Raw genomic sequence first — 26,268 nt, 5'->3', positions numbered from 1 at the left:
CCTCATTGTTATACACCCAGGACTTCCAATAATATCTGGCAAGAAGGCAAGTGCTCAGTAAGTACTTGTAGAATGAATATAATTTCCTCCGGTAATTATCTCTCTGGTATCCAAAATATCTGAGCAATATCTTTAGATTAATACAAATTTTATGTTTTTTAAATTATTTTTGATAAAATATAATTTCATATTTAAAATGTGAACAACATACTCATTGCTTTTATAATACAAACTACGGAAGGTAAATTTCAGGAAACTGTTCTTATCTAGTAGATCCTGAGTGTGAGGAAAAGGCTTTGAAACATTGTTCTGTTTGACCTCTGATTATTTAAATTTTTCTTTTTAATTCTGTGGCATGTGTGCTTTTTATGGTGAGTGACCTCAAATTCCTTCTGGAAGTAAATGGGGAATAAATTAGAAACACTGTGACTCAGATCAAATGCGATTTGTGGAGTTTAATGGCTAGATTCCTGCCCCCTGCCCCACCCTAGTTGGAGAGCACTCCTTTTCAGGGGTTCATCCTGGGAAACAAAACTCAGGGGCTGCCCTTCCAGATGTCCAACATGACAATGCCGCCTGGCTCCAGAGTCCCTTCCTGGCTCTATAATTTCCATATCCCCTTCTCCAACTCTTCTCCCCACAACCACAGTCTTAGCATTTAACAATTAGCAACAAATTGCTAATTTAGGAATTAGCCCTAAGTATCCTGGGCTAATCTTTGAGCACACGTTAATCTCTCTACGTTCTTCTTCCTCTTAGGAAAACCATGTAGCACTGTGCATATGGTACACAGTGAAGGAATCTTAGATAGTGGGAATAATGGTAATGCATCTTTCAAGGAACTTTATTCAAGGGATTAATATCAATTGTTAGAATTTCAAGAATTGGGTCAAGTCAGTCAGAATAAATTCCAGGCAAGGCAACCTTTCAGCTCCCTTCAGTAAACACTACGGAGGCTGGTTCAGAATCTACCACTTCCTACCATTTGCAATACTTCCCTCACCTCCAATTTTACTTTTTCTTCCTTGCTCTCCTTCTTTAAAAAGCCTTATTCTATTATTCAAGTTATTTATTTCATATTTTACCCAACTTTGACTTATTTCTGGAACATTTAAAGAAACTGCCTGATCCTCTAGGTCCTAATTACAGTGGGGGTGGGGGGTGGGGCAGAAAAAGGAAACCTGACTCTACTTGGAGATAACAGGATTTGAGTCCAGTTGCTTATTTGAGCATCTCGATGGGTAAAGAAATTGCTGTGAACTGAGATCCTGAGCTCTATAGTAAATGATATAGCATTGAAGTTGTACAAGTTTGCTAAAACACTGCTGTGATCACTAGTTTCCTGAGCTATAAAATGGGTATGACAATGTTTATCAATTTAAATCTAACAGGAGAATTCATAAAAACACACTGGATATAAGGGATCGGGGGAAAACATACCCAGAAACCTCCTAACAATATTTTGAACATTGCTATAGGCACTCACATCCATATTCTCCTGTATCATTATGAAAACTAGCTTAAGATAATAAAAATATTTGCCATCTTATTTCACAGAAAACTAAATGGAATTGTGAGAGACAGTGACAAAAGCCCTTCTGGAAATAAATAAGAATAAGCAATGTATATACATCAGTCTTTTAAAGGTTTAAATACGTTCTTCAGAGTGGGGTCCCCCAGAACTATGGCTCCCAACCTTCTTTGGTTCCACTACTGTTCCAACAACCTCAAGAGCAATCCGTCCTGTTACCCCTTCTTCTCACAGGAGAAAAAGAAAAAAACATTCTTCTCCCTGCCCTATCCAAGTGGGTCACTGATGATTTTCTCTTTGTTCAGCCTTTCTTACGGAGGTTTGCCAAGTTCTGATGTGGTTCACTGCATATTCTAAATGCTGGAAATGGTTACGGCCAAAGGTCAGAGAACACGGTTATTGAGCAGGGATGGGATATGTTTGGGAAAGACACAGGCTGAGATTTAGGTCACCTCTGGGGAGATGATTTGCGTTTACTGGATACTTACTGTTTATTGGTATTCATGCTTTTCTATGGTCTTTTTTAATGTTCTAAATTAAAAGTGGTATTTTAAACATCTTAAAGGTGATTTGCAATTTTTTTTTAAATAAAAATGATCCAATCATCCTATAAACAGCAGAACTGCCATCTTCTGTAAATAGAACTGGCAAGCATTTCATCAGTCTTAAAATATCACCTCCCTTGATTTCCCACCACCCTCCCACCGATGCCTCCCTTTCCTTCCCTGAGTTCCTTAAAGCAACACTCCAGAATGCTCTCCAGGAGGACCTCGGTATCCCATGTTAATGCTAAAGAGACTGGCAGAAGCTGGCTTGAGGAGGTACCCAAGGCTTATTGTTTTTCATGGATTGTCATGAATGCAGCCGGGCTTCTTAGTTTTCTTTTATTCCCCATGGCTTAGGGAAGAAGAGTACTCGAACTTTAGATAATGGATAAAATAGCAAAATTTGAACCATGGGTAATGTTCTCCTAAGCTTCAGGACTCAACCTAGATTATTCTATTTTCCTGAGCACAAGACAAACAGGAGCTGCTTACAGAGTTGGAAGCAGGGCTTTCCTGCATAACGAGCTTCAAAAAAGAGGGGAAAAAATAAAATAATGGAATATTCTGATGCTTGAGTAAAATCCTGACTAATTTTACTTTGCCATAATTGGCATCATCCCTGCTTATAGAAGCCCTCGACTTCGACTTTGAGCAATTCTCAAAAAAGGTACTTCCACCCTCTCACCATCTGCATGGGCAGTCAATGGAATTCTGAAATACAAACAGCCACTTGGAGGTTTAATTATATTGGTGAGGTGCCTGGAAAACGCTCAAAGATTAAGAATCCCAGTTTCCCTGGGCGTGGTACAGCCATCTTTCTTGTGGTGGGACAATTTAAATCCATCCATCCTCCTGTAGGTATATAGCTATCAAGCAGTGACTGGTAGTTTTCTACAACCACAAATTTCTCCCTTCTTCCGTGAGAGAACCTTGATTCTCAGGTAGGCACAATTCTGCCTGGAATAAAGATTGTATTTGACAGATGTGGCCACATGGCTAAGTTCTGGTCAGCATTATGTAACAGAAGTTTGTGGCGTATCTCCAAGGTATCCTTAAAAATAGAGTCATCTTCTGCTGCCTAGAATGTAGATTTTATAACCGGAGTTCCAGCAGCTACCTTGGACAACAAAGTGACCAACCCTGAGGACAGAAGCCAAATGCTGATAATGGAGAGCAGAAGACCTGAGCCTGGGTTCCTGAGGATACCCCAGTGAGCCACCAGACCACCCCCCTCGTCTACCTACCCCAGCATTCATCTTATCAAATCTCTTGTATCCAGTGTTAAGTTGTTTGATTTATGGCAAATGAACAAAATTCTAACTGGCATGCCTATCACACAGTCCATGGAGCCTGCCTGCTCTGGACAAGAAATTAAACTCTCCTCCTCTGCAGAAATTTTTTCACTTCATCTAAAGATTATATATCCAAAGAGAACCCATGAGAAAATACTGGCCTAGAATCATTCCCACAAGAGCAAAGGCTTGAGATCAGCTCTGCCTTTGCCCATTGTCACCAAACCCAGGTAGACAAGTCGACCACTTGAAACCTAATTAAAACAGCACACTGGGTTTACAATGGAGCCCACTATCCATGAGAGACTGGGCAGAGGCCACCAACTTCATCATTCAGGCCCCAACCAAAGGGGACCTACAGTATAGCCATGCCATCCCTGCACACTACTACTAACCCCTTTTGCTTCACCACTGTCATCAATAACAATACATTATTAGGAACATAATGGTGTACTGGGACGGTGCCTTCTGGTCTTACAAGTCCTCATGGGTGTAATAAGATCCTAAATATAAAACAATATTAATAATAGTGCTAACAATAGATATCACTTACTGTTCAATACCATATGACTGCTGGTGTGCTATTTGGCTAGCACTCTGCCTGAAACATATTATCTGAAATTCAAAATATTATTATCCTTATTTTACCAAGGAGGAAACCAAGGCTCTGAGAGATAATGAATTTAGCTAAGACTATGCAGCCAACCCATGGCAGTGGTTACTGCTGAATCCAGAATTTTTCTATGAGCTTAAAAATATTCTAGCAGCACAATCATTTCACTCAAAATGTTAGATAAAATAATCTCAAGAAAATCTGTTTTTCTCGCTTCAGAACTACAATAAAACATTCTAATATTACCCCCATATTAACATGAGCATTTCTTAAAACAAAGCAAAAGAAGAAACAAACAAAAAGCCTGATAGAATTTGTCCACAAAGGGTAAACAGTGTTAAAATACAAATGAAGCAAATCACAAAAATGTTTGTTTGTTTCTGAATTTCACCTTTTGCTAACAGTTTCAATTTCAGGGTGACCTATATGTTTTCGTAACAAGGGTCACTATGCACCTTTTAATCCAAAAACATCAAAACTAAAAAGAAACCCCTATTAATAACATGTTCTTGTATAATTACATCTCTTTATGCCATTCCTTTTGAAACAGGTCTGACTATTTCCCACCTCTTTCTTGAGCTTCCACTTCCATAAAAGGAAAGAACACAGAAAGAAATCAAGCCCTTAAAACATTCATTGAAAACATCAAGCAATTTATCTAGGACTCGAACAATAAATGAGTTAAAAAAACAAACGAGGGGAAGAAACAAATCTTTCTATTAAAAATAAGATGTGCAAGTATGAATGTTTGTGTTTCCAAGCTATTTCTAGTCTAAAGAGCTATATAAAATATGGTAATTATATCAAAGGTTTATCATTAGAACTGTTAATATTTTCATGGGCTGCAGAAGGCTAAAGAATTAAAATTTGCCCATGAGAAGAAAGTCAAACGGAAGGTTAGAGCTCCCTCTTTCTTTTTCTTGAAGAAATTCGCCAAAGCCTCTCTCCTAGGAGACCAAAGTTACCAAGCAGACAGTTGAGGACCACTCATGCTCAAAGTGTTTCCACAGTCTCCGTATACATGCTACAAGGATTGGAGTACATTTATTGACAGTTCATTATTCATGAGAGATTTAAGTAGCAGAAAAAGCACTTTTAAAGGTAGAAATACTCACAAAGCCATTTCAAACTGTTCCAGCCATTTTTTCTTTAAATCTTTTGTTTTGCAATAAAATTCTAACCCATTTTGTCCTTGGGTATGGATGAGGTAGAAGCCATAAGACCACTGTTGAAATTAATATTCCTCAGGTTAATATGTATCACTCAGTAATAACATCACGCTTCCAAATTCACTAAAACACCACCATAATCATCCACAAACCGCTCATAACATTAACAGCACACAAACTCTGAACAATCAGATTTTTGTAGTCAACTTTATATCTATAACAGTTCTTATGCCAAATGCATTATAGATGACCATTAAGGCATTAGAGATGATCATTATCAGTTGTGGCACTGTCCAATTATTTCTCACAGAGGCTTGCTCCTAATCAATCTCTAGAAAGAAAAATCACCTGTGTCAATAAGCCCTCTCACATTAATGTATTAGCATCCTTTCCTTGAATGGTCAAAGTTATGAGTAAATTACGGTAATTAATTTTCAAAAATTCACCTTTTTATTTTCTTTATCAGTTGTAGGATTGTTGGCTATTTTGTATTGCTGAAGATCTATGATTTCCTTCATTTCATAGTTATCGCCTTTCCTTTTACATACAATCACTGCCAAATCAAATAAGAAGATATGCCTGAGAGAAAGAGAGAGAGATTTAAAATGGTTTGGAAGCATATATATTAACTTTTCCTTGGTAAAATTTAATTAAACCAACCAAACTTGTTTCTTTGAGTTAAAGACAAAGGCAGTATTGCATGCTGAAAAGAATGAACTATACATACCCTGGCACTACCCTTTACGGAATGAATGGCCTTACTCTACCTTAGTTTCATTTAAAAAATACGCAAAATTATAGTAAGAATATACACATTAGAGAGTTGCTGTAAGGAACAACTGAGATAAGCCACTTTAAAGTGTCCAGGAGCATTTTTTTTTTTTTTTTCAGTTTAAATCCTAGACATTTACAGAACACTAATGACAACAATAGCAGTGAACTTCTGATGTTTCGAGGAGTCGGCCAGAATGTGTTGAGAAGTGTCCATCCCTTTCACAAAATGACTCACTTAATTTAAATCCCCAGGACCATCTGCTGAGGTATTATTTTCATCTTCATTTTATTGGGGAGGAAACAGGATTAGAGAAGTTAAATAATTTGCTCAAGGTCACATAGCTAATGAGGGGCAGAGCAGGATTCACACCCAGATCTAATTGTGGAACCTGCACTTTTACCCTCTATGTCGCTCCTCGTGATTTTATGGACCACCTGAAACACAAATTGAGCAGCATATGAGCAAAATGCAAATTAGAAAAATTATGGTTATATTTATGTGTTGATACTTCTCTTAATTTTTAACAACAATGTAACTGGGGGAGAAAAACAAACTTGTAATCCTATCATCCAATACCAATATTTTTATCTTTTAGAAAATTCTCAGGAATTAACATGTATACATTTTAAAATAATGATAATGACAATGATACAGTCACATAGCTCTAATACTTGCATCACTTTCAAAGACTATTTTCCTGGAGAGGCTGAGAAGGGTAGGTCTCTCCCGGGAGCTACTGTAGAGCCTGGTATCAAGTTGGAAGAGCTGACACTGCCCCCTGCTGGCTGACTTTCCTGGTTCAAAGTTTCCAGAAAATGGCCATTTTAACCAAATCAATCAGTTTAGCAATCGTATGTATATAATTCGGGATACCAGGCCAAGCTCACTAACCTGAACTTCCCTCAAGAAAATATCGCGAAATGATTCCCACTTAGACTTAATTCTTAGGGCATTTTGTCTTTTTAGTTGTTTTCAAATGTATACCAAAAAAAGCAATCAAACAATTGTGTTGTCTATTACTTTATCTCTACTCTCATTTCAGTGTGTCCCTCTGAGCCTCAGCTGACATTCTATATTTGTCATATCCCTCTTAAGAACTTAGACAAATCAACAGATACCAAAACATAGAGGAAAAGACCTAACATATCTATGAGAAAATTGTAGAAAACCATAGGTTGGTCTGTCCCCTTGTTTTTCTTCCTCTGCTTCCCTCCTTTGTCCTAGAATTGTTTTCTCAATCTTCTGATACTAACCACTTATTATGAAAATAAGTATTGCTCTTCTTTTCTCACCTTTCTTGTTTCGTATGCTTGTCTAGGGTAGTTATTCGAATTTCACCATCTCCCTGAGGTCGTCCAAAAAGCAAAACTGGTTGGTTCTAAAATATAAAATTTACATGTCTCAGCTTTTCGTAATCATGTAAAAACAGAAATAAATATTAGCAAGGATATTTGCTAGGGACAACTACTTTACTACAAGTTTTATCATTTCACATTTTTAGCACACTTAGTCTAAAAAGCTCAGGTCTATATGATTCACTTTCAAAAACAGTCTGTCCTTGGAGAGCCTAGGAGGTATACTGAGGACATTAATTAATTTTACTTATAACTTAATAGGGAAGTTAGCTTCCAAGAGCAAGAATTAACTGGAAGAATTCAAATGACAACAAAGTTACAGCAACTAATACTTACTAAGCACGAACTGTGTGCCAGACATGGTAGTAGATATAGGGCAAAATGCGCCCCTGCCCAGTGCGGGGGGGAAAATTTACAGAAGTATATAATTATAAATGTGAAATTTCCATGAAGAAAGAGTACAGGAAACATGCATTGCCGGGGGCTTAATTTGTTCTAGGAAGTCAAGGACAGCTTCCTTGAGCTAAGATCTCAAGAATGAAAAGTATGACTTAATGATTAAACATAATGAACCATTTTCCCAGAGGCAGACACTAAAAAATATTAAGTATTTATGAACAACTACTGTACAAAGTGTTAAGGGGAAAAAGAATTGACTGAAAATTATCACTAACATCTAGGAGATTATATCCTAATAAAGGAAGCAGATATGTAATTAATTAACTGTGCTGCAAGAAAGTATAAAAACAGATATTCCATTAAAGTCCCCATGATGTATTTTGCAGAAAAAGAAAACTCATCCTAAAATTCATATGGAATCTCAAGGGACCCTTAATAGGCAAAACAATCTTGAAAAAAGAACAAAGTTGGGGTCTTAGTCTTCCTAATTTCAAACCTTATTAAAAAACTATGGTAATCAAAACAGTGTGGCACTCTCATAAAGACAGACTTCTAGACCAATGGAACAGAACAGCTGGAAATAGGCCCTCATGGAACCCTCCTACACCATTCCCATTGGTGGGAATGCAGCTGGTGCAGCCACTCTGGAAAACAGTATGGAGGTTCCTCAAAAAGTTGAAAATAGAGCTACCGTACGACCCAGCAATTGCACTACTGGGTATTTACCCCAAAGATACAAATGTAGTGATCCGAAGGGATACATGCACCCCAATGTTTATAACAGCAACATCCACAATTGCCAAACTATGGAAAGAGCCAAGATGTCTATCAACAGAGGAATGGATGAAGAAGATGTGGTATATATATACAATGGAATATTATGGAGCCGTCAAAAGGGATGAAATATTGCCATTTGCAATAATGTGGATGGAACTGGAGGGTATTATGCTGAGCGAAATAAGTCAGAGAAAGACATGTATCATACGACCTCACTGATATGAGGAACTCAATCTCGGGAAACAAACTGAGGGTTGCTGGAGTGGTGGGGTGGGAGGGATGGGGTGGCTGGGTGATGGACATTGGGGAGGGTATGTGCTATGGTGAGCGCTGTGAAGTGTGCAAGACTGTTGAATCACAGACCTGTACCTCTGAAACAAATAATACATTATATGTTTAAAAAAAAAAAAAAGAAGATAGCAGGAAGGGGAAAATGAAGGGGGGGAAATCAGAGGGGGAGATGAACCATGAGAGACTATGGACTCTGAGAAACAAACTGAGGGTTCTAGAGGGGAGGGGGGTGGGAGGATGGGTTAGCCTGGTGATGGGTATTAAAGAGGGCACGTTCTGCATGGAGCACTGGGTGTTATATGCAAACAATGAATCACGGAACACTACATCAAAAACTAATGATGTAATGTATGGTGATTAACATAATTAAAAAAAAAAAGAAATAGGCCCTCATATATATGGTCAAAGGATTTTTGAAAACAGTACCAAGATCATTCAATGGGGATAGGATAGCCTTTTCAAAAAAAGATTCTGGGGAAACTGGATATGCACAGGCAAAAGAATGAAGTTGGACCCTTACCTTATACAGTATACTACATTGATCAAAGAACTAAAAATATAAAACCCTTAGAGGAAAACACAGGAGCAAAGTTTTATGACATTGGATTTTGCAATGATTTCTTAGATATACCACCAAAAGCACTATCAGCAAAAGGCCAATAAGTTGAAATTCATCCAAATTAAAAATTTTATGCAAAGGATACTATCAACAGAGTGAAAAGGCAACCTACAGAATGAGAGAGAATACTTGCAAACAAAACGTGTGACAAGAATTGATATCCAGAATATATAAAGAACTCTTATAACTCAACAACAACAAACAAGCAACCGTGATTCAAAAATAGGCAAAGGACTTGAATAGACATTTCTTCAGAAAGATATACAAGTGGCCAAAAAGCATATGAATAGATACACAATATCCCTAATCATTAGGGAAATACAAAGTCAAAACCATAATGAGATACTACTTTGTACCCACTTGGATGGATATTTAAAAAAATAGATAAAAAAGAAGAAAAGAAAAGAACAAGTGTTGTCGAGGATGTGGAGATATTGGAATTCCTGTGCATTGCTGGTGGGAATGTAAAATGGGGCGGTCACTGTGGAAAACAATATGGCTAGTCCTCAAAAAATTAAGCCTAGAATTACCATACAATCCAGCAATTCCACTTCTGGGTAAATAACCAAAAGAAGTGAAAGCAGGGAGTCAAGCATATATTTGCACACCCACGTTCACAGCAGCATCATTCACAATAGCCAAAAGGGGGAAGAAATCCAAGTGTCCATAGACAGATGAATGAATAATCAAAATGTGGGGTATATACAATGTTATATTTTAAAGCCTTAAAAAGGAAATTCTTTAAAAAAAAATCAAATTCTGATACATGCTACAACAAGGATGGACACTGAAGACATTATGCTAAATATGCCAGTTATAGAAGGACAAATATTACATGATTCCACTTATATGAGGCACCTAGAGTAGTCAAATTCACAAAGACAGAAAGTAAAATGGTGGTTGCCAGGGGCTGGGAGGAGGGAAGAACGGAGAGTTAGTGTTTAATGGGTACAAGGGCTTCAGTTTCACAAAATGAAGAGAGTTCTGGAGATGGAAAGAGGTGATGGCTGCCCAACAATATGAATGTATTTAACATCACAAAATTGTACATTTAAAAATGGTAAATGTCATATATATTTCACACACACACACACAATGTTAAACAGCTGTCCAGACAATATGCTATGGAATTACAAAGAGAAAGTAATAATGGGAGATTAGGGAAAGAATTATTTTAGTTGGATCTTGAAGGAATAGGAAATAATGGGAAGACATCCTAGGCTTTGATATTATCATCATCAAAGGCAGAACGATAAAAATGTACGGCAAATTAGAGACCTTACAACACAGCAGGAGAGCCGCAAAGTATGTGGGCAGGTACTAGCTGGAAGAGTTCAGGAAAGTAGTTTAAGACCAAATCACTGAGGGCTTTAAATATCATGCTAAGGAATGCTGAATGAATCCTGAAGGGAACGGCAAATGCTGACAAGGCTGGGAAAGAGAATGAATCGAGAAGTCCGCCATCTGGAAACGCAACTACGTGAAGGAATGGATGGAGGCTTCGGTGACTGAAAAGTTGGCAGATGAGGTCCTGAAAGGGGAACGTGACTGTACATGTGAAAAGATGTTTCAGAGAAAGCGGCAATAAAATTGCTCGACCAAGAAAAGTGTCTTTCCTTCACACGTGCAACTCTATTTTCACCACCCACAGCTCCATCCAGGCCTCCACCAACTCTTTCCTGAAACCACTCAACAACTTGCTGACTGGCCTGCCTGCTAGAAGGGTTTTCTTGAAATGTAAATCAGAATGACTCTCCTAGAGAAACCTTTACAAGCTTCCCACTGTAATCCCAGTAAAACCCCAGCTCAATGCTTTGGCCTATAAGGCTGGGGGACATAGTCCTCCCACCCACCCCTCTCCCACCTCAGAGCCCCTCACTCACCCAGCCACTCTTGCCTTTCAACCTCTTGAACACCCCCAGGTTCTGGCCCATCTCTGGCCATTCCACTTGCTGTGGCTTCTGCCTGGAATCCTCTTCCCCAGATCCCTGCACCACTGGATTCTTCTTATGCTTCAGGTTCAAGAGGCAAAGGACTGAGACGGACTTTTTCTAACCATCTCATCTAAACAAGGACTCTCCTTAGTATCCTCTGCTGCCCCACCCTGTTCACAACATGAATCTCAGTAGAGCATTTTTATTTTATTTTTTTAATATTTTATTTATTTGAGAGAGAAAGTGAGCATGAGCAGGGGGAGGGGCAGAGGGAGAAGCAGACTCCCTGCTTAGCGGGGATCCCGACGTGGGGCTCGATCTCAGGACCCTGGGATCATGACCTGAGCCGAAGGCAGACACTTAACTGACTGACCACCCAGGAGCCCCTCAGTAGAGCATTTTTAAACTCTCCTGTTACTGCCTCCTCAACCATGAGGCCATGCTGTTCATAGTTACAGCCCCTGCCCCAAGCAAAACATCTGGCACTCAGCAGTCACCCCGTAAATATATATAAAATGAATACATTAACAGGAATCAGCCATGAGTATGTGTGGGATAAGGGAAAGAAAAGAAAAAAATGAACTCCAGTGTTTAGAATTTGTACAGCCAGGGGAAGAGGCATAGTGTGATTAAAGAGAGAGGGACAAGCAAAGGCAGAAAGTCCTTGGACAATGACACACATATCACAGGTGCCACAAGACATCCGTGTGGGTGCTGCCAAACAAGAATCAGGAAAAAAAAACCTATGACAACGGAAACTTCAAGGTAAACTATCTTTTCTTCAAAAACAACTTGTAGGATGTCCTCTGATTTGTGAGTTAGGGAAGCTGGATAGCAGGATAATTACATACCAGATTTTCTATAGAGAGCTGAAACTGTTTAATTTCACGAAGGGTCTCATTATCTCTTTTCACTTCATTCACATATTGTGCCAAGTCCTAAAGAATAAAGAGAAGGGTACAAAAAGAAATCATGATAAGACTGGAGAAGAGATGAAAACTGTTTGAAAGAAAACACATCATTAATTTCATTAGCAGTAAAAGTAATCACCATAACTTTTAAATGACAATAAGATGAACGTCCAATCAATCAAAGCTGCAACTCAAAAGCAATTTTAAAATGTCTGGAGTACAGCTGGGAAGACTAAAGAGTTGTCATTTACCACACCTCTGAGAAGAGCGAGGATAAAAAACAAAAAAAAAATCTGCCACCCTGCAGAACAAGAGGAAACTAGGTCAGGAGAATGCAAATTCCAAACACGTTAATAACTGACCTTGGGAGAATCACATTCTTACACGGGTTAGAATAAGGTCAATAACGCAATAATGAAGGATTAGCAGGGAGAAAAAAGGTAACTAAAAGTTAGACAGTGAGTCCAGCAGGACTGTTTTCTGCAACCAGTTGGTGTCTTAGTTCCTGAGAGCTTTCAGTCAAGCCAGCCAGTTCAATTTTAAAGAGTTAATGAAGGAGAAGCAAAGGAGAGGAGAAAAACCTCAGAGCACTAAAACAAATTAAAAGTGAACAAACAATGCTAGACACATTTCTCCACGTGCTTCTTCCCCTACTTTAAAATGTCTTTTCACGTATTTGAGGAAACATTAGCTAATCTCTCCATACTGTAAGTAGCTATTTTTATTATATGTGCTCTAGATTTTCCTGTTTTCTGGGTTTTCTTTTTTTCTCCACCCTCTTAAATTCATCTGCAACAGCAGGAACAGAACTCGGACAAAAAGCAGTTCCTAACTTTGTTCTAAATGAAAGTCTGACTTTTCATAGGATGTATCTATAAATGATTTTTTTTTAAAATTGGAAACTTGGTATGACTTTGGAAAAGAGTAACGAATAATTGTGTGATGGTTCCTGGCAGGCTACTGAAATCAGCTAAACAGCAGAGCCAGCACTGACCCCGGCACAGGGAGGCAGAGAAGCCGTTAACCTCATTCTGAGCACAGTCACATTGGCGTTTTGTTTTGAGAACAAATGTTTGCTTATGTTTTGAGTTAGGGGCAAATATTCCTTTCATAGTCAACATGCAGCACAATGTAGAAATTGGGGTGTTACAGACTGCCCAGTATGTTTAAAACCCTGCTTTTATCTACTTGTAGCTCTTGATTTTCAGATTTACCTAAAAATAGAAATAGTTTTCACCCAAACTGAAATCCACATGTGCTGATGCACAGTATCCACGAAGGTCAACGTGGCAGATAGCCTCACTTGAGGAAAATAAGTCACACCAGCGTTCTGAGGTCACTAGCTGACCTGCTGCTTACACAAGCCAACAGTTTTCTTTCTTTCTTTCTTTCTTTATTTTATTATGTTATGTTAGTCACCATACAGCACACCATTAGTTTTTGATGTAGTGTTCCATGTCATTGTTTTCATATAACACCCAGTGCTCCATGCAGTACGTGCCCTCCTTAATACCCATCACCAGGCTAACCCATCCCCCCACCCCCCTCCCCTCTAGAACCCTCAGTTTGTTTTTCAGAGTCCATCGTCTCTCCTGGTTCATCTCCCCCTCTGATTTCCCCCCCTTCACTCTTCCCTTCCTGCTATCTTTTTTTTTTTTTTTAACATATAATATATTGTTTGTTTCAGAGGTACAGATCTGTGATTCATCAGTCTTACACAATTCACAGCACTCACCATAGCTCATACCCTCCCCAATGTCTATCACCCAGCCACCTCATCCCTCCCAACCCCCACCACTCCAGCAACCCTCAGTTTGTTTCCTGAGATTAAGAATTCCTCTTATCAGTGAGGTCATATGATACATGTCTTTCTCTGATTGACTTATTTCGCTCAGAATACCCTCCAGTTTCATCCATGTCGTTGCAAATAAGCCAACAGTTTTCTATTAGTAACCACAAAAAGAATGTGAAATAAAACCATTATATTAAATCATTTCCAGTGGTTATAAAAGTTGTCATACTTTCATAAATAACAAGTTATTTTAATACACCTCTTGGTTTTATGTATCTTTGTCTAACAATTAAATCCATGCAAGGATATCTATTTCAGTTAAGAATATCCAGTTCTCTGGGGGCGCCTGGGTGGCTCAGTCAGTTAAGCACTTGCCTTCAGCTCCAGCTCAGGTCATGAGCCCAGGGTCCTGGGATCAAGCCCTGCAACTGGCTCCCTGCTCAGCGAGGAGCCTGCTTCTCCCTCCCTCTCTGCTGTTCCCCCTGCTTGTGCTCTCTTCTCTCCCTCTCTTTCTCTCAAATAAATAAAATCTTCTATATATATATATATAGTTCTCTGGGGTGCCTGGGTGGCTCAGTCAATTAAGCGTCCTACTCTTGATTTTGACTCAGGTCACGATCTCAGTGTTTTGAGATCGAGCCCTGTGTGGGGCTCCATTGGCTCCGTGCTCAGCTCAGGACTCTGCTTGAAGATTCTCTCCCTCTGCCCCACACCCGAATCGTACACACACTCTCCGTCTAAAATAAATAAATAAATCTTAAAAAAAAATATCCAGCTCTCCCCACCAAATACAAAACTATACAAATACTTATATATTATATCAGCATATCATACATATGTATTAGCAGTCTGTAGTCTGTTGTTTTTAGGCAGGAATAAAAAATACAAAGAACTTAATGATACAGTTGCCTTACCTTCATTGCATCAAGAGCCAATTTCAGATTTGCCTTCTCCATAGGATCAGTGGTATGTTTGACCAATTCCTATTTGGAAGATACAGTTCAGTACTATTTTCATCAATTAAAACCAAAATATAAGAAAGAAAACATGTTGGGGCGCCTGGGTGGCTCAGTTGGTTAAGCGACTGCCTTCGGCTCAGGTCATGATCCTGGAGTCCCGGGATCGAGTCCCGCATCGGGCTCCCTGCTGAACAGGGAGCCTGCTTCTCCCTCTGACCCTCCCCCCTCTCATGCTCTATCTCATTCTCTCTCTCAAATAAATAAATAAAATCTTAAAAAAAAAAAAAAAAGAAAACATGTTTTAAAAATAAACCATTTTTATCACTATTTGCACCATAATGTAATAAATCTGATGCAACTTAACTAGGTTCTATTTTCATAAAAAAATCTCAAACTGTAAGACCAACTAGACACCAAAAGAACAGGAGACAATGGTTGGAAACACTTTCCTTTCAAAGATGAACCTGAATTCTATCCCCTGCCATTACACTGACATCCTTCCCAAATGTCGTGAAAGATCCCATCATTGCCAACTGATTCTGATGACTACTCCTCTCCCTTGGCTTCAGGGACATTAGGATCTTATGTTTGTTGCTATTATTATTGTTGGTTAGTCCATCTTAAATTTTCTGCCAATTGACCAGTCTTTCATACTTTCTTCTTTATCTGTACCTTTGAAAGTTACCATTCCCTAGATTTTCACCTTAGTCTTCTGTTATTCTTACTGTACCTACTCTACAAATCCTATCACAATCATCTCCATAACATCAACACTCACCTTATAAGACAATCACTCTCAAAGGAATGCGCTCAAACCCAGAACTCACGCCTGAGTCCCAGACTCTTCTGTCCAACTAAACAGTTCCACCTGGGTATCTCACAAGCCCATCTAACCCAACAATTCCAAACTTAAGGCACCTTCACCCACAACCCTGCTCCGGTTCCCGTTTATGTTTTATTGAATGATGGTACCTCCATCAATGGAATCACCTAAGCCAAAACCTAAAAAAGTGTCCCAGGTGCCCCTCTCCCATACTATGTTCTGGTGATACTGACTTTGATCCTTTCCCTGGAAACCATCCTCACTGCCACTACTTTGGTTCAAGTCCTTACTCTTTTTCACATGGGTTATTATAAATTGGCTTCTGACTTGTAGCCTCTCTGGACTACAATCTATTCACTCTATTGACATCAGAGCTAGGTTTCTAATATATAAATCTGATCCTGTCTCGACCCTATTCAGATTTCTGTGATACCCACAAAAGCTTCAGATTGTCATCCATACCTCTTAGACCCTGCATGGTCTGAATTCTGCAAACCTCTCCCAACTTCTCTCTCCACTCTACCCAAACAATCTATATTCTATTCACATTAAATTAACTGCAATTCTCAAAATACATTCTAATGTCTGATCCCATTAGACATGCTGTTTGCTCTCCTTAGAAAGCGCTTCCTCTCTGATGCACCTATTGAACTCTTACTGTTCCCTTCACAGCCAGTTCAAGAATCATTCCTCAGTGAAGCTTTCTAGGACAGAGGCCTCCTTAAGTCCCCAGCCTCCCCAGGCATAATTAACTAGGCCTTTATTTGTACTACCTCCATACTTTCTGTATACCTATCACATTGTATGGTACCTGGAAGCGTATGTTTCATTTTCCCTATCTAAACAGTGAGCTTTATCAGTGCAGGGAGACGAGGGCTGTTTTATACCATGAATGTCTAACACTGTGTGTTGAACAGGGGAGCCACTCAAAAATTTTTGCTGAGTGTAGCACAAGTAGCGTTTCTACTTTTAAAGAGGACATACAGCCATCAGATTTGTTAAATACAAGAAATTTGTCCAAGTAATATTCTTTTACTCTTATTTACTTTTCCTTTATTAATGATAGTAAATTATGCTCAAAGTTCCAAATCCCCCACTCTCAAATATTCTAAATTTATAAATCTGTGATTTCAAACCATAAAGTATTTCAAAAATTATTTCCCCACTAAAGTATAGCATTAAGTAGGAAATGTTCAAATTCATACCACATTAATTCAACAAATGTCTAAACGTTAGACAAATTCTACTTTACACTGTCAAGATGGGAAAACATTTCTAGAATTTTTATCTCTATGTGTTGCCCCAAATAAAAATTTCCCTATTTTAAAAAATCATAAAACTAAACATTCTTTTGAAATTTAAAATATAAAACAATCCAAGAGGGATTAAGAAAAAAGTCTGCTGAATTTCAAAAAGGTATAGTCATATTTTAAACTTTTATAAGTCTCTTTAGAATTTTATAAATGACCAAAATAGATGTTTCTTGAAAACTGCACCTTTTAAATTCTTCAACTGATAGATACTGACTATACCAAAGTTACAAAATAAATTATTATCTTATTTTGGACATGTTTTTAGTTTCATGATGTGTCAGAAACTGATTGCTTAAGTCCTCATTATTTTTTCATAAAATCCAATTTGATTAAGTTGCTTTGAGTTTAGGTCTTATAAATGTTTTAATGCATTTTTAAGAAATAATCAGGGTTTGAATTTTTCTGATTTCTCAGTAGAACAAAAATAGAGATGACTAATAATTTTGCAACTACAGCTCAAGGAATTTAATATACGAGATGTTAAAGCACAGCAGACTCAAAATTATATTTCACATACAGGTAGTAGATCTTTTTAAAATGACATTTCACAAGCATCAGCAGAGTTGACAGACTAATACTGTAAGACATTTCCTTGGAGCAGAACTAATGAGCCTCCTGGTACAGCTATCAAATTAAATTTATAAGACTCTCCACCCTCATTAGAGGACTAACTGTGGAAACCATAAGCTTTGTGGTTATAACAAGAATCACTTCAAAATAAATGTAGTCTTATTATAATTCACTATAGCAAAAAGCAACACGGAATGTGACAGAATTCTTTTTAGTTTATGGTTATAAGGCAAAAGGTCCAAAACACTTAACCTGCCAAAAATCAGGGGTATTGCAGCACTGAGATTCTAATAAATGATTCCTGCTAACCAAAGAAGACTTGGTTAAAGGGATCTTTTCGTTTTGCCTTTTTTTTTTTTTTTTTTTGGAGCCAGTTCTGTTTGAAGGACATAAAAAGTGACTTTGCGGAAGATACAAAATCATCTTTGCTAAAAGAAAAAGTTTCCAGCTATTCTGTTATTTCCCACTTAGCTATATTAATCATTGAAAAATCACAATGCACCAAAGAGTATATGGAGCATAACTGATGCTCCAAACATAGAGTATATGGAGCATAATTGATGCTTCACGAATACTTTGTTAAATGAAAAATGAACAAATAAACTGACAGTTTTAAGTTACATACCTGGAGGAGAAGGTGATACTTTAAAACACGTTGCATAGGAACCACAAGCAAATCTCGAAGAGTGAATTTTCCATTATTTGCTCTTTTGGAACATTCCTAATGAAATGTTTTTTAAAAACTTTTTTTAAAACTTTGTTAATTTTATCAAAAGAAGTCATAAAGCAAGCATTAAAAGATGCAGAGGCCATAAACAAAACTCTTATTATATAATAAATATCTTGTTATTTTCCTTAATAATCCTTCCTGAAAAATAGACAGTATCTAATTAAAAACCAAAAAGACAAACCTTGTAGCATTTCAACTCCAAAATGATTCATTAAGCAGAACTATTTTATGCATGAAAATTATCTTCTCTAATGGCCCTCCGGGGTCTTCTTCTACTTACCCTTATAGCTCCACCTTCTACCAATCACCGCCACCCCCCCACCCCTCGCCGGCCTGTGGGCCCAGCATCAGAACAAGTCCCTACTCATCAAACTGGCCATGTGCCTTCCTCATGGGCATGCCTTTTGCTCATTCGGTTCTCCCCAACTACCATGTGCTTGGTCTAGTTTCCAATAAAATTTATCATCCTCTTCAAGAACTATACATCTAGGCCTTTTGTGATAATCCCAATCAAAGTTGTGCTCTCTCTGTGCCTTGTGGGCATTTTAACTGTTGTTGTACACAATATCTTCTCCAATATATCGTATCTTTTACAGCTTTAAGAATCTAGTACTTGCTTAATAAATATTTGTGAAACTAAATGAAATGGAATGACTGACTCCAAAAATTTGCTAAAGTATAAACCTATTATTGGATTCAAAGTTTCAAAAGCCTATTTTTTTTAATCTCATACTCTCCTTTCTTAAAAGTTTATCTAAAAATAGTATTGACTTGTGTCCATTCTTTTGCCATTAACTATGACTTTGAGGAAAGTACTCTGAAGTATCAAAGCATGACTTCAAATCAAGGCTTGGCTGTGTAACCTTGAACAAGTTGCTTTTCTGATTTTACTGTTTCTCACATATTTTTGTGACCTAGTTTTAAAAAATAACAAAGTTCCATAAAATTATTATTATTAGTGAGAAACTAAGTCCAAAATCCTCAGACAATTGCATATCCCAGACCAAGGAATTTTCCAGTTCCTAGAAAGAGTTGCATTCAAGAAAATACTGCTTTGTTCATGAGTTTGTTTTCCCTTTGCCCACACTTAGCTTTTCTGGCACACGGAAGGATATATTATCAGGACCTATAAAGTAAACACCATTAGCTCTAATGACCGTAGTGACTTAATGAGTATTTGACTACAGGTCTCAAGCAAGAACTGGGGACACATCTGGACAAGTTAGCTCATGTCTTGTCAATTGCTGCAGTTCACTGGGAAGAATAACTATTTCAACTGATTTCCTGCTTCTACAGATTGTGGAGAGTTCTGGATCATGGGTCTCAAATAGGAGGTTAAACTGTTAAGATTATTATAATGAATGAGTCTCATCTCCCTAGCTGCATTTTAAGCTCCTTGGAACTGAGGTTGTATCTTACACTTTATATATATATATATATATATATATATACACATATATATACACACACACACACACACACCATCTTAACATAGTGTTAGGGAGAGAAATGTTATACATTTAAAATTCACTTTGTTATGTTACAGAAGTCAGTTTAAAACTGTGGGGGAAAGAATTAGTTCCTTGAAGTTCTAAATTACAGGCTCAGGAAGTAAAAAAACTAACATTGCTGGCATTTCCTACAACTGGGGAGGAGTCTGAGTCTGAGGTTGTGAAATACTTATTAGCACTGAAAGTAAATAAAGGGTAGAAATGAGTCTTCCAAAACATCCAATCACATGCTTAGATGAACTCCAATTCTAACTGAGAAGAAAATAAAGGAATAGGGATGAGCTAGCTTACAGGACAAGACAAAGAGACTCTGTCACATTTTGCCCTATGTTATCTTGGTTCCAAAGTAGAAAAGAAAAAAGATAAAATCACCAAGAGCAAAAGTAACCACAAAACTGAAGACATGGGGTGCCTGGGTGGCTCAGTCGGTTAAGCATCTGACTTTTGATTTTGGCTCAGGTCATGATCTCAGGGTGCTAGAGTCTGCTTAAGATTCTCTCTCCCACTCCCTTTGCCCCGCACCCCCCCACGCACGCTTTCTCTTAAAAAAAAAAAAGAACAACAACAAAATACTGAAGACATGAAGGAGGCAGAGACACACGGAGAATAGGGCAGCTTTCCCTTTATCATGCCAGGAGTTGCAGAGGACAGTCCCAGCAAAGAGTATCTGTTGAGGTGTCACAGTAAGTGTCTGATTCAATACTTGCAAATCAGGGCCCTGGTCAGAAGTAGTGACTTTTTAGGCAAAAAAGGACAGCCAGCAGCCCGTTGCCCTGAGCCTTTCAAACTCAGCCAGAGGTTCTCTCTTTCCCTCAGACAATGATCATACAACAATGTTCCTAGAGTCCCAGAGTATGTCACAGGCAGGACATTGACTGTGACTCTGAAGGAAGGGAGAGGAACATCTAAACGATGCTGAGTATAATGGAGGTTTGACTGACGACTTGCAGACTCCTATCTTGAGCCAGAGTTTTATATCTTTGTTAAAAAACAAACAAAAAAACAGCTCTAATGGTAGCTCTGTTAGGAACTAGTTGTGTAAGTTGTCAAGTTTTGTCTTACCATCATATTTTAATTTGAATCAAGATAGCTTATAGCTCTATGCTTCTGAGGTTCTGTTCTCCCAAAAGGAGCATGAACCCTTTACACTAACAGGGTTGTCAGGATATAATTTAGTAGTGACTCAAGCCACCAGCAGACAGAGTCCGCATCATCAGAGGATTGTAAGAAGTAAGGGGAAAAGATCCATGATAGAGAGTTAGTATGGTTGCTTGATAGCCTATTGATAGGTAAACTTTCTAACCAATATTTCTCCATTATGGGTGTTATGAAATCACACCAAATGCGCTAAAGCAATGAAAGAGTTCTAATTTGAAAATCATGTGCCTCTTTTTTCCCTTTCATCACCTGACCTCACTGCTAAATTGAACAAAGACAGCAAAGGGGACACTAGAGAGTCAACTAAGCCAAACACAGCCATTTAAGAGCTGACTATGTATCTCTACCCAACATTTAAGAAAATCCAAACATATGGATAATATAATTGGGACGATAATTCATATAACATATAAATAATCTTTTGCAAAAGTTCTTTGAAAGTACACTCTTCTTGTGAAAAAGAAATGATATACAAAAAAAAAAAACAACCCCACAATCTCCAGGTTTATTTTCCATTGCTACCATGTGCTCTGTTTATTCTGGCCTACTCTCCATTTCTCAAACTTTCCCAAATCATCTGGTCAGAATGCTCTCCATGGAATCTCACCTGTCAAGACTCACTCCATTCTTTGATGACCTAACTCAAATACTACCTCTCCAGAGAAATCTCCCACATTCTACCTGTACTGACGTGATCAGTCTTACTCATAGAGCCCTATTACTGCTTGTCACATACGACTTAATCTTGTGTCTGTCTTGTCTTCCCCCTTATGGGCAATATTCATGCCCCTTTTATACACCTGACCCTAAATGTCTTATATTTTTAATAACCATTTTTAATCTACATGTACATTATCTCCATATATCCTACTTCTCCTGTCCCTCTTTCTACCTAGCTGACCTTGGGCAAATTACTCATAATCTCTCTGAACCTCAGTGTTCTCACCCATAAGGGAAGAAAATTAATTGTACGTATCTCACAGAGTCATAAGGATCTAGCGAGATAATGCATGTAAAACACAGAGCCATAAGTCGTAGATTTTACTACTGTTATATTATTACAAACACATTAATATTTTATAGAGCTAGCTATGAAAATATTTTATAAAGTTGACATGAAATTATATTTAGAATACATGGGGAAATTTATTATCGCACCGATCTTGAAAAGAAATATATCTACTTTTGTTCTTATTCTTTTTTGGGGTATGGTTGACACAAAACGTTTCCTTAGTGTCGGGTGTACAACTTAGTGATTTGACAAGTTTATACACGATGCTGTGTTCACCTCAAATGTAGCTGCCATCTGTCTCCTTACATCACTATTACAATATCACTGACTACATTCCTTACACTGTGCCTTGTATCTCCATGACTTATTTATTCCATAACTGGAAGCCTGTATCTCCCTGTCCCCTTCACCCATTTTGCCCATCCACCATCTCCCTCCTCTTCTTTAAGGTTTATCTTACTTTATTCCACAACCAAACAAAAAATAAACAGGTACCTCTAATTTCAGTTTCACATCTTCTTTTGTCTTAGAAATGTTGTCTAAACTAGAGATGGCCGACTCCACTCCACTGCAGTACTGCCCATAAATAACCAGCCTGAAAGGGAGAAAGAAAGAGAGATTCGTAAGACAAAAAAAAAAAGCCAGAATAAAGTGGAAAGGGAAGAGGCAGAATTCCCATCTATTTACAACCACAGTTGGGGGGAATCAGAGCAAATCTCACCTGTCCTGTGTCTCTAACTACCTACGTGACCCTGGGCAAACTACAAGTCATCTCTCCGAACCTCCGCTTTCTCATTTCTTTTAAACGCACACCACACATGCAGTCACAGAATAAGGGTCACTCACATTATGCTATTAAAAGGGCTAATTTTTATTTCTAAATTTGAATGGGATTAATTCTACGTACATTTTTACAGCAGGTAGATTTTACAAACGGGCTTAATGACCATTAACATCAAGTACACATGAATGTCACAAAAACAAAATTAAAAATTTCTGTTTATGTTCCTATTAAAGATCAACTTTTTACTGTTTATGCACACTCCGAAACAGTTTTACTTTACACTACAATTTTATTTAATCACTACTCATGACTCCATTCATTAATAAACCTCCTGCTCTTTCCTGCTTTTTAATTAAGGAAAATACAGTATCTGAAAATTAGGAATGAATGAGAGGCCTGAACGGTGCCAGATGGAAGAGAATTCGCACTGCATGGAGTCTGCGGCCGCTTCAGGAAGGGGAGCTGTGGAGTAATACAGATATTTTACAAAAAGGTTGGGTAATTTATTGTTTCTTTTAATTTTCCATTGGGGGAAGAAAAAAACTACTAATGAGTTCATGTTTATCCAACTGTTGTTGATGCAAAGCAATCCATTAGCCACTTCTTAGCACTAGGAACTCCAGTGCTTGATTTAAAAAGAGAGAATGACATTTTAAGTGAAATTTCTTGGTACTTTAACACACATGAGTTGGTCAGATTTTTTTTCAAACTTAGAAGGGAAAACTGCCTTAAAGAGAGAATTATAAAATGTGGGAGTGGGACCAAGCACTAGGCACCAGCTAATATACTCCTAACATTTACAGATGGAGAAAAGGAGGCTCAGAGAGTTAAAATGACTTCCTGAAAACTACAGAAATCAGGGGTAAAGGGTCTGATAAAGAACCTGAACCTTCTGACTTGCAGTGCAAAACTCTGGATCCTTGTTTTTGTTTTTCCCTTTTTCTTGATACACATACAGAGCTCAAACTACTACCCTGAGATTAACTGTCCCATGTTCTAATTACTACCTATGCAATATCTTCATAGTTATTTATGAGCAATTTTAATACTAACCCTCACTATAATCACAAAGTGATAGCCACAACATTTAAAAGTTAAAAGTTACCTTTCCTTGTAGTTAATGAAAACTTGATACAAGTTCTGGTCATTTTTATTTACAATGGAATCATGAATCTCTTGCATTAGGTTCCGATGAACTTTTACAAGCTCCTTAGGAAAGAAAAAAAACAAAAAAAACATGTCAAAGGAAATTATAAATCAGGACCAAAAAAAAAAAAAATCACCCAAACTGAAAATCCCTACAGTTGCTAGACTTGTCTTTCAAAGCTATGTTGAATGCCCTCAATATATAAACCTGCTACCACAGATAAAGACAGGAGGAAGGGGAGGAGGGAAAGGGAAGTGAGAAAGGGGAGAAGGGGGAAGGAGAGAGAAGAGGAGAGGAGAGAAGGGGAGGGAAGGGGAGGGAGACAGGCCAAGTGCATAGAAAACAGCACTTTCAGATCAGACTTGAATTGTCAGTGTCCTGTTGGAGGGGGCAGAAATTATATCACTATTTATTAAAGGGTAATTTATTCCTTATATAAAAATATGTACAGCTCATTTTCATTATAATCACTCTAATTTTTTAAATAAAACTATCCGAGTGCCTAATGTTTTATTGACAGAATAAAGTAATGACTCATGTCCTTGGGACATAAAACTGTAGATTTGCACTTTGGTCAATTAGTGGTGTCCTGGTGCTAAGCTAACAATAATCACACTAAATTACTTGAAACCAGACAACTAATGGCATAAATAAAGAGCAGATAAATTGTACTAAGCAGTTTGCTAGAGCAACTCAGAAGTCAGAATTCCACCTTTTCCTGATAAGCAAGTAATTTTCAGTCAGACAGTAAATAACACGTCACAGCCAGGAAATGAGGAAATTCTAATCAAAGTGCCAATTCCCCCATTATCCCTTCCCTGTACCTTGGGACTTCACAGCAAGCCCTTTCCTTAGCAGGGTGAAGGACACAGGAATATGTTGGCCCTGTCATTTTGTTGAAGAGTATGTTAAAGCTGTAAGATTAAGGACGGTCAAATGCATCCTATGTTACAGCGACAGCAGCGAGATGGTTCAAGAGCCTCATCTTCCTAGAATATGTGATTTGCTTTATGCTAAATGTTCACCTGATATTGTGACTTTTTTCTTCCTGCTATGCTATGAATCAATGAGAATATCTTCATCTGGCCAAAATCAGGGACAAGGACAATAACCCCCAAACTGACTGATGCACATAGACACTGAACATGACAACCAAAATAGTAGGGAACTTTCAGGTGAAACAAGCAAACTTGTGCTGTTTAGTGTATCCATGAGCCATCTATTAAAACCCAATCCAGTTTTAGAGGTTTAAGAACTTGAATCTTGCCTACTATGACCTCGCTGGGCACAGCATTTGGTTTGTTTCAATGCTTCTAGGTAACTATCCTTTAAGATTATAAGGTAATTGGAAGGGGTTCTGAAATTCAAAATGCTTACATAAATGTGAAAAAAAAGCTCCTCACATCTAACCACTAAAATGGACTCTTAAATCATAAGGAAGTAGTGCATTTCAGAAATGGGAGTTAAGGTTAGTACAACTGGAAGCAGAAGCAGAAAGCACCACAGAGCAGAGGCCAAGGAAGTGGAGAAATCAATGTCCATAGGACGGGGTTGAGGGGACAGGACAGCATCTATAGGATGGGGCTGAGGGGCTGGAGTAGCAAGACAGCAGGGAGCGGACCATAAGGGGGATCCCACAAGACAGACAGCGGCACCAGGGATTCCCTAAATTAGACTACCTCTTCCTGACAAGCAGTTAAGGATAATACATGAATCTTATCCATGCATGTTCAGCTTGCATCTCAACTGACTTTGGCTGAAGATATGACATATCCTTTATTTCTAGAAAATAAGGATATAAGAACTCAGGAGCCAAAAAATAGAGTTAAAATTCTTCAAGAATACAGGAAAATATTAAATAGGAATCTGGAACCCAATAAGAAGATAGGGATTTTATAGAAGTATACCACAATTTTAGCTAGCATATTTTTACTTACAGGAATGTTGATGAATACTGAGTCAAATTCTGCTGCTGTCAGAAATCTTTTTAGTGGTGCCATGAAATACTACAAGGATAGAACAGAATAATTAAGCACAACTTATCCTAATAATAGTTTTGCATCAACAAATAATATTTATTGAAAGTCAATTGTTTATCCATATAATGACTACCAAGAAAAAAGCAGATACTATTTTCTCTATCTTAAAGATTTTATACTTGAATAGAGATATAAAGACATAATACAAGTTAACACATTTAAAGTATAGACTAAAAGGTTTCAGCAATAAATACTTCTGAAAGTAAGAAAAAAAAACAC

The 26,268-nt window shown here is 37.9% G+C and overlaps 1 protein-coding gene across 1 annotated transcript in view; it reads right to left on the bottom strand.

Moving 5' to 3' along the window:
- VAV3 (vav guanine nucleotide exchange factor 3) overlaps positions 1 to 26,268 on the bottom strand; it is a 362,307-nt gene that overhangs the window by 158,591 nt on the left and 177,448 nt on the right. Inside the window, exons 7-15 of the mRNA XM_036089450.2 lie at positions 25,948 to 26,016; positions 23,969 to 24,072; positions 22,575 to 22,674; positions 18,294 to 18,389; positions 14,918 to 14,986; positions 12,152 to 12,238; positions 7,218 to 7,303; positions 5,597 to 5,729; positions 5,097 to 5,206 (exon numbers count right to left, since the gene is read on the bottom strand). Of these exons, the coding sequence (XP_035945343.1) occupies positions 5,097 to 5,206; positions 5,597 to 5,729; positions 7,218 to 7,303; positions 12,152 to 12,238; positions 14,918 to 14,986; positions 18,294 to 18,389; positions 22,575 to 22,674; positions 23,969 to 24,072; positions 25,948 to 26,016 (854 nt within the window). The remainder of the gene's footprint in view (positions 1 to 5,096; positions 5,207 to 5,596; positions 5,730 to 7,217; positions 7,304 to 12,151; positions 12,239 to 14,917; positions 14,987 to 18,293; positions 18,390 to 22,574; positions 22,675 to 23,968; positions 24,073 to 25,947; positions 26,017 to 26,268) is intronic.

The sequence above is a fragment of the Halichoerus grypus genome, chromosome 5 (genome assembly GCF_964656455.1).
Source record: "Halichoerus grypus chromosome 5, mHalGry1.hap1.1, whole genome shotgun sequence".
NCBI classification, from domain to species: Eukaryota; Metazoa; Chordata; class Mammalia; order Carnivora; family Phocidae; genus Halichoerus; species Halichoerus grypus.
Note: the sequence above shows the minus strand (reverse complement) of the source record. Positions and strands in the feature narration are given on the sequence as shown.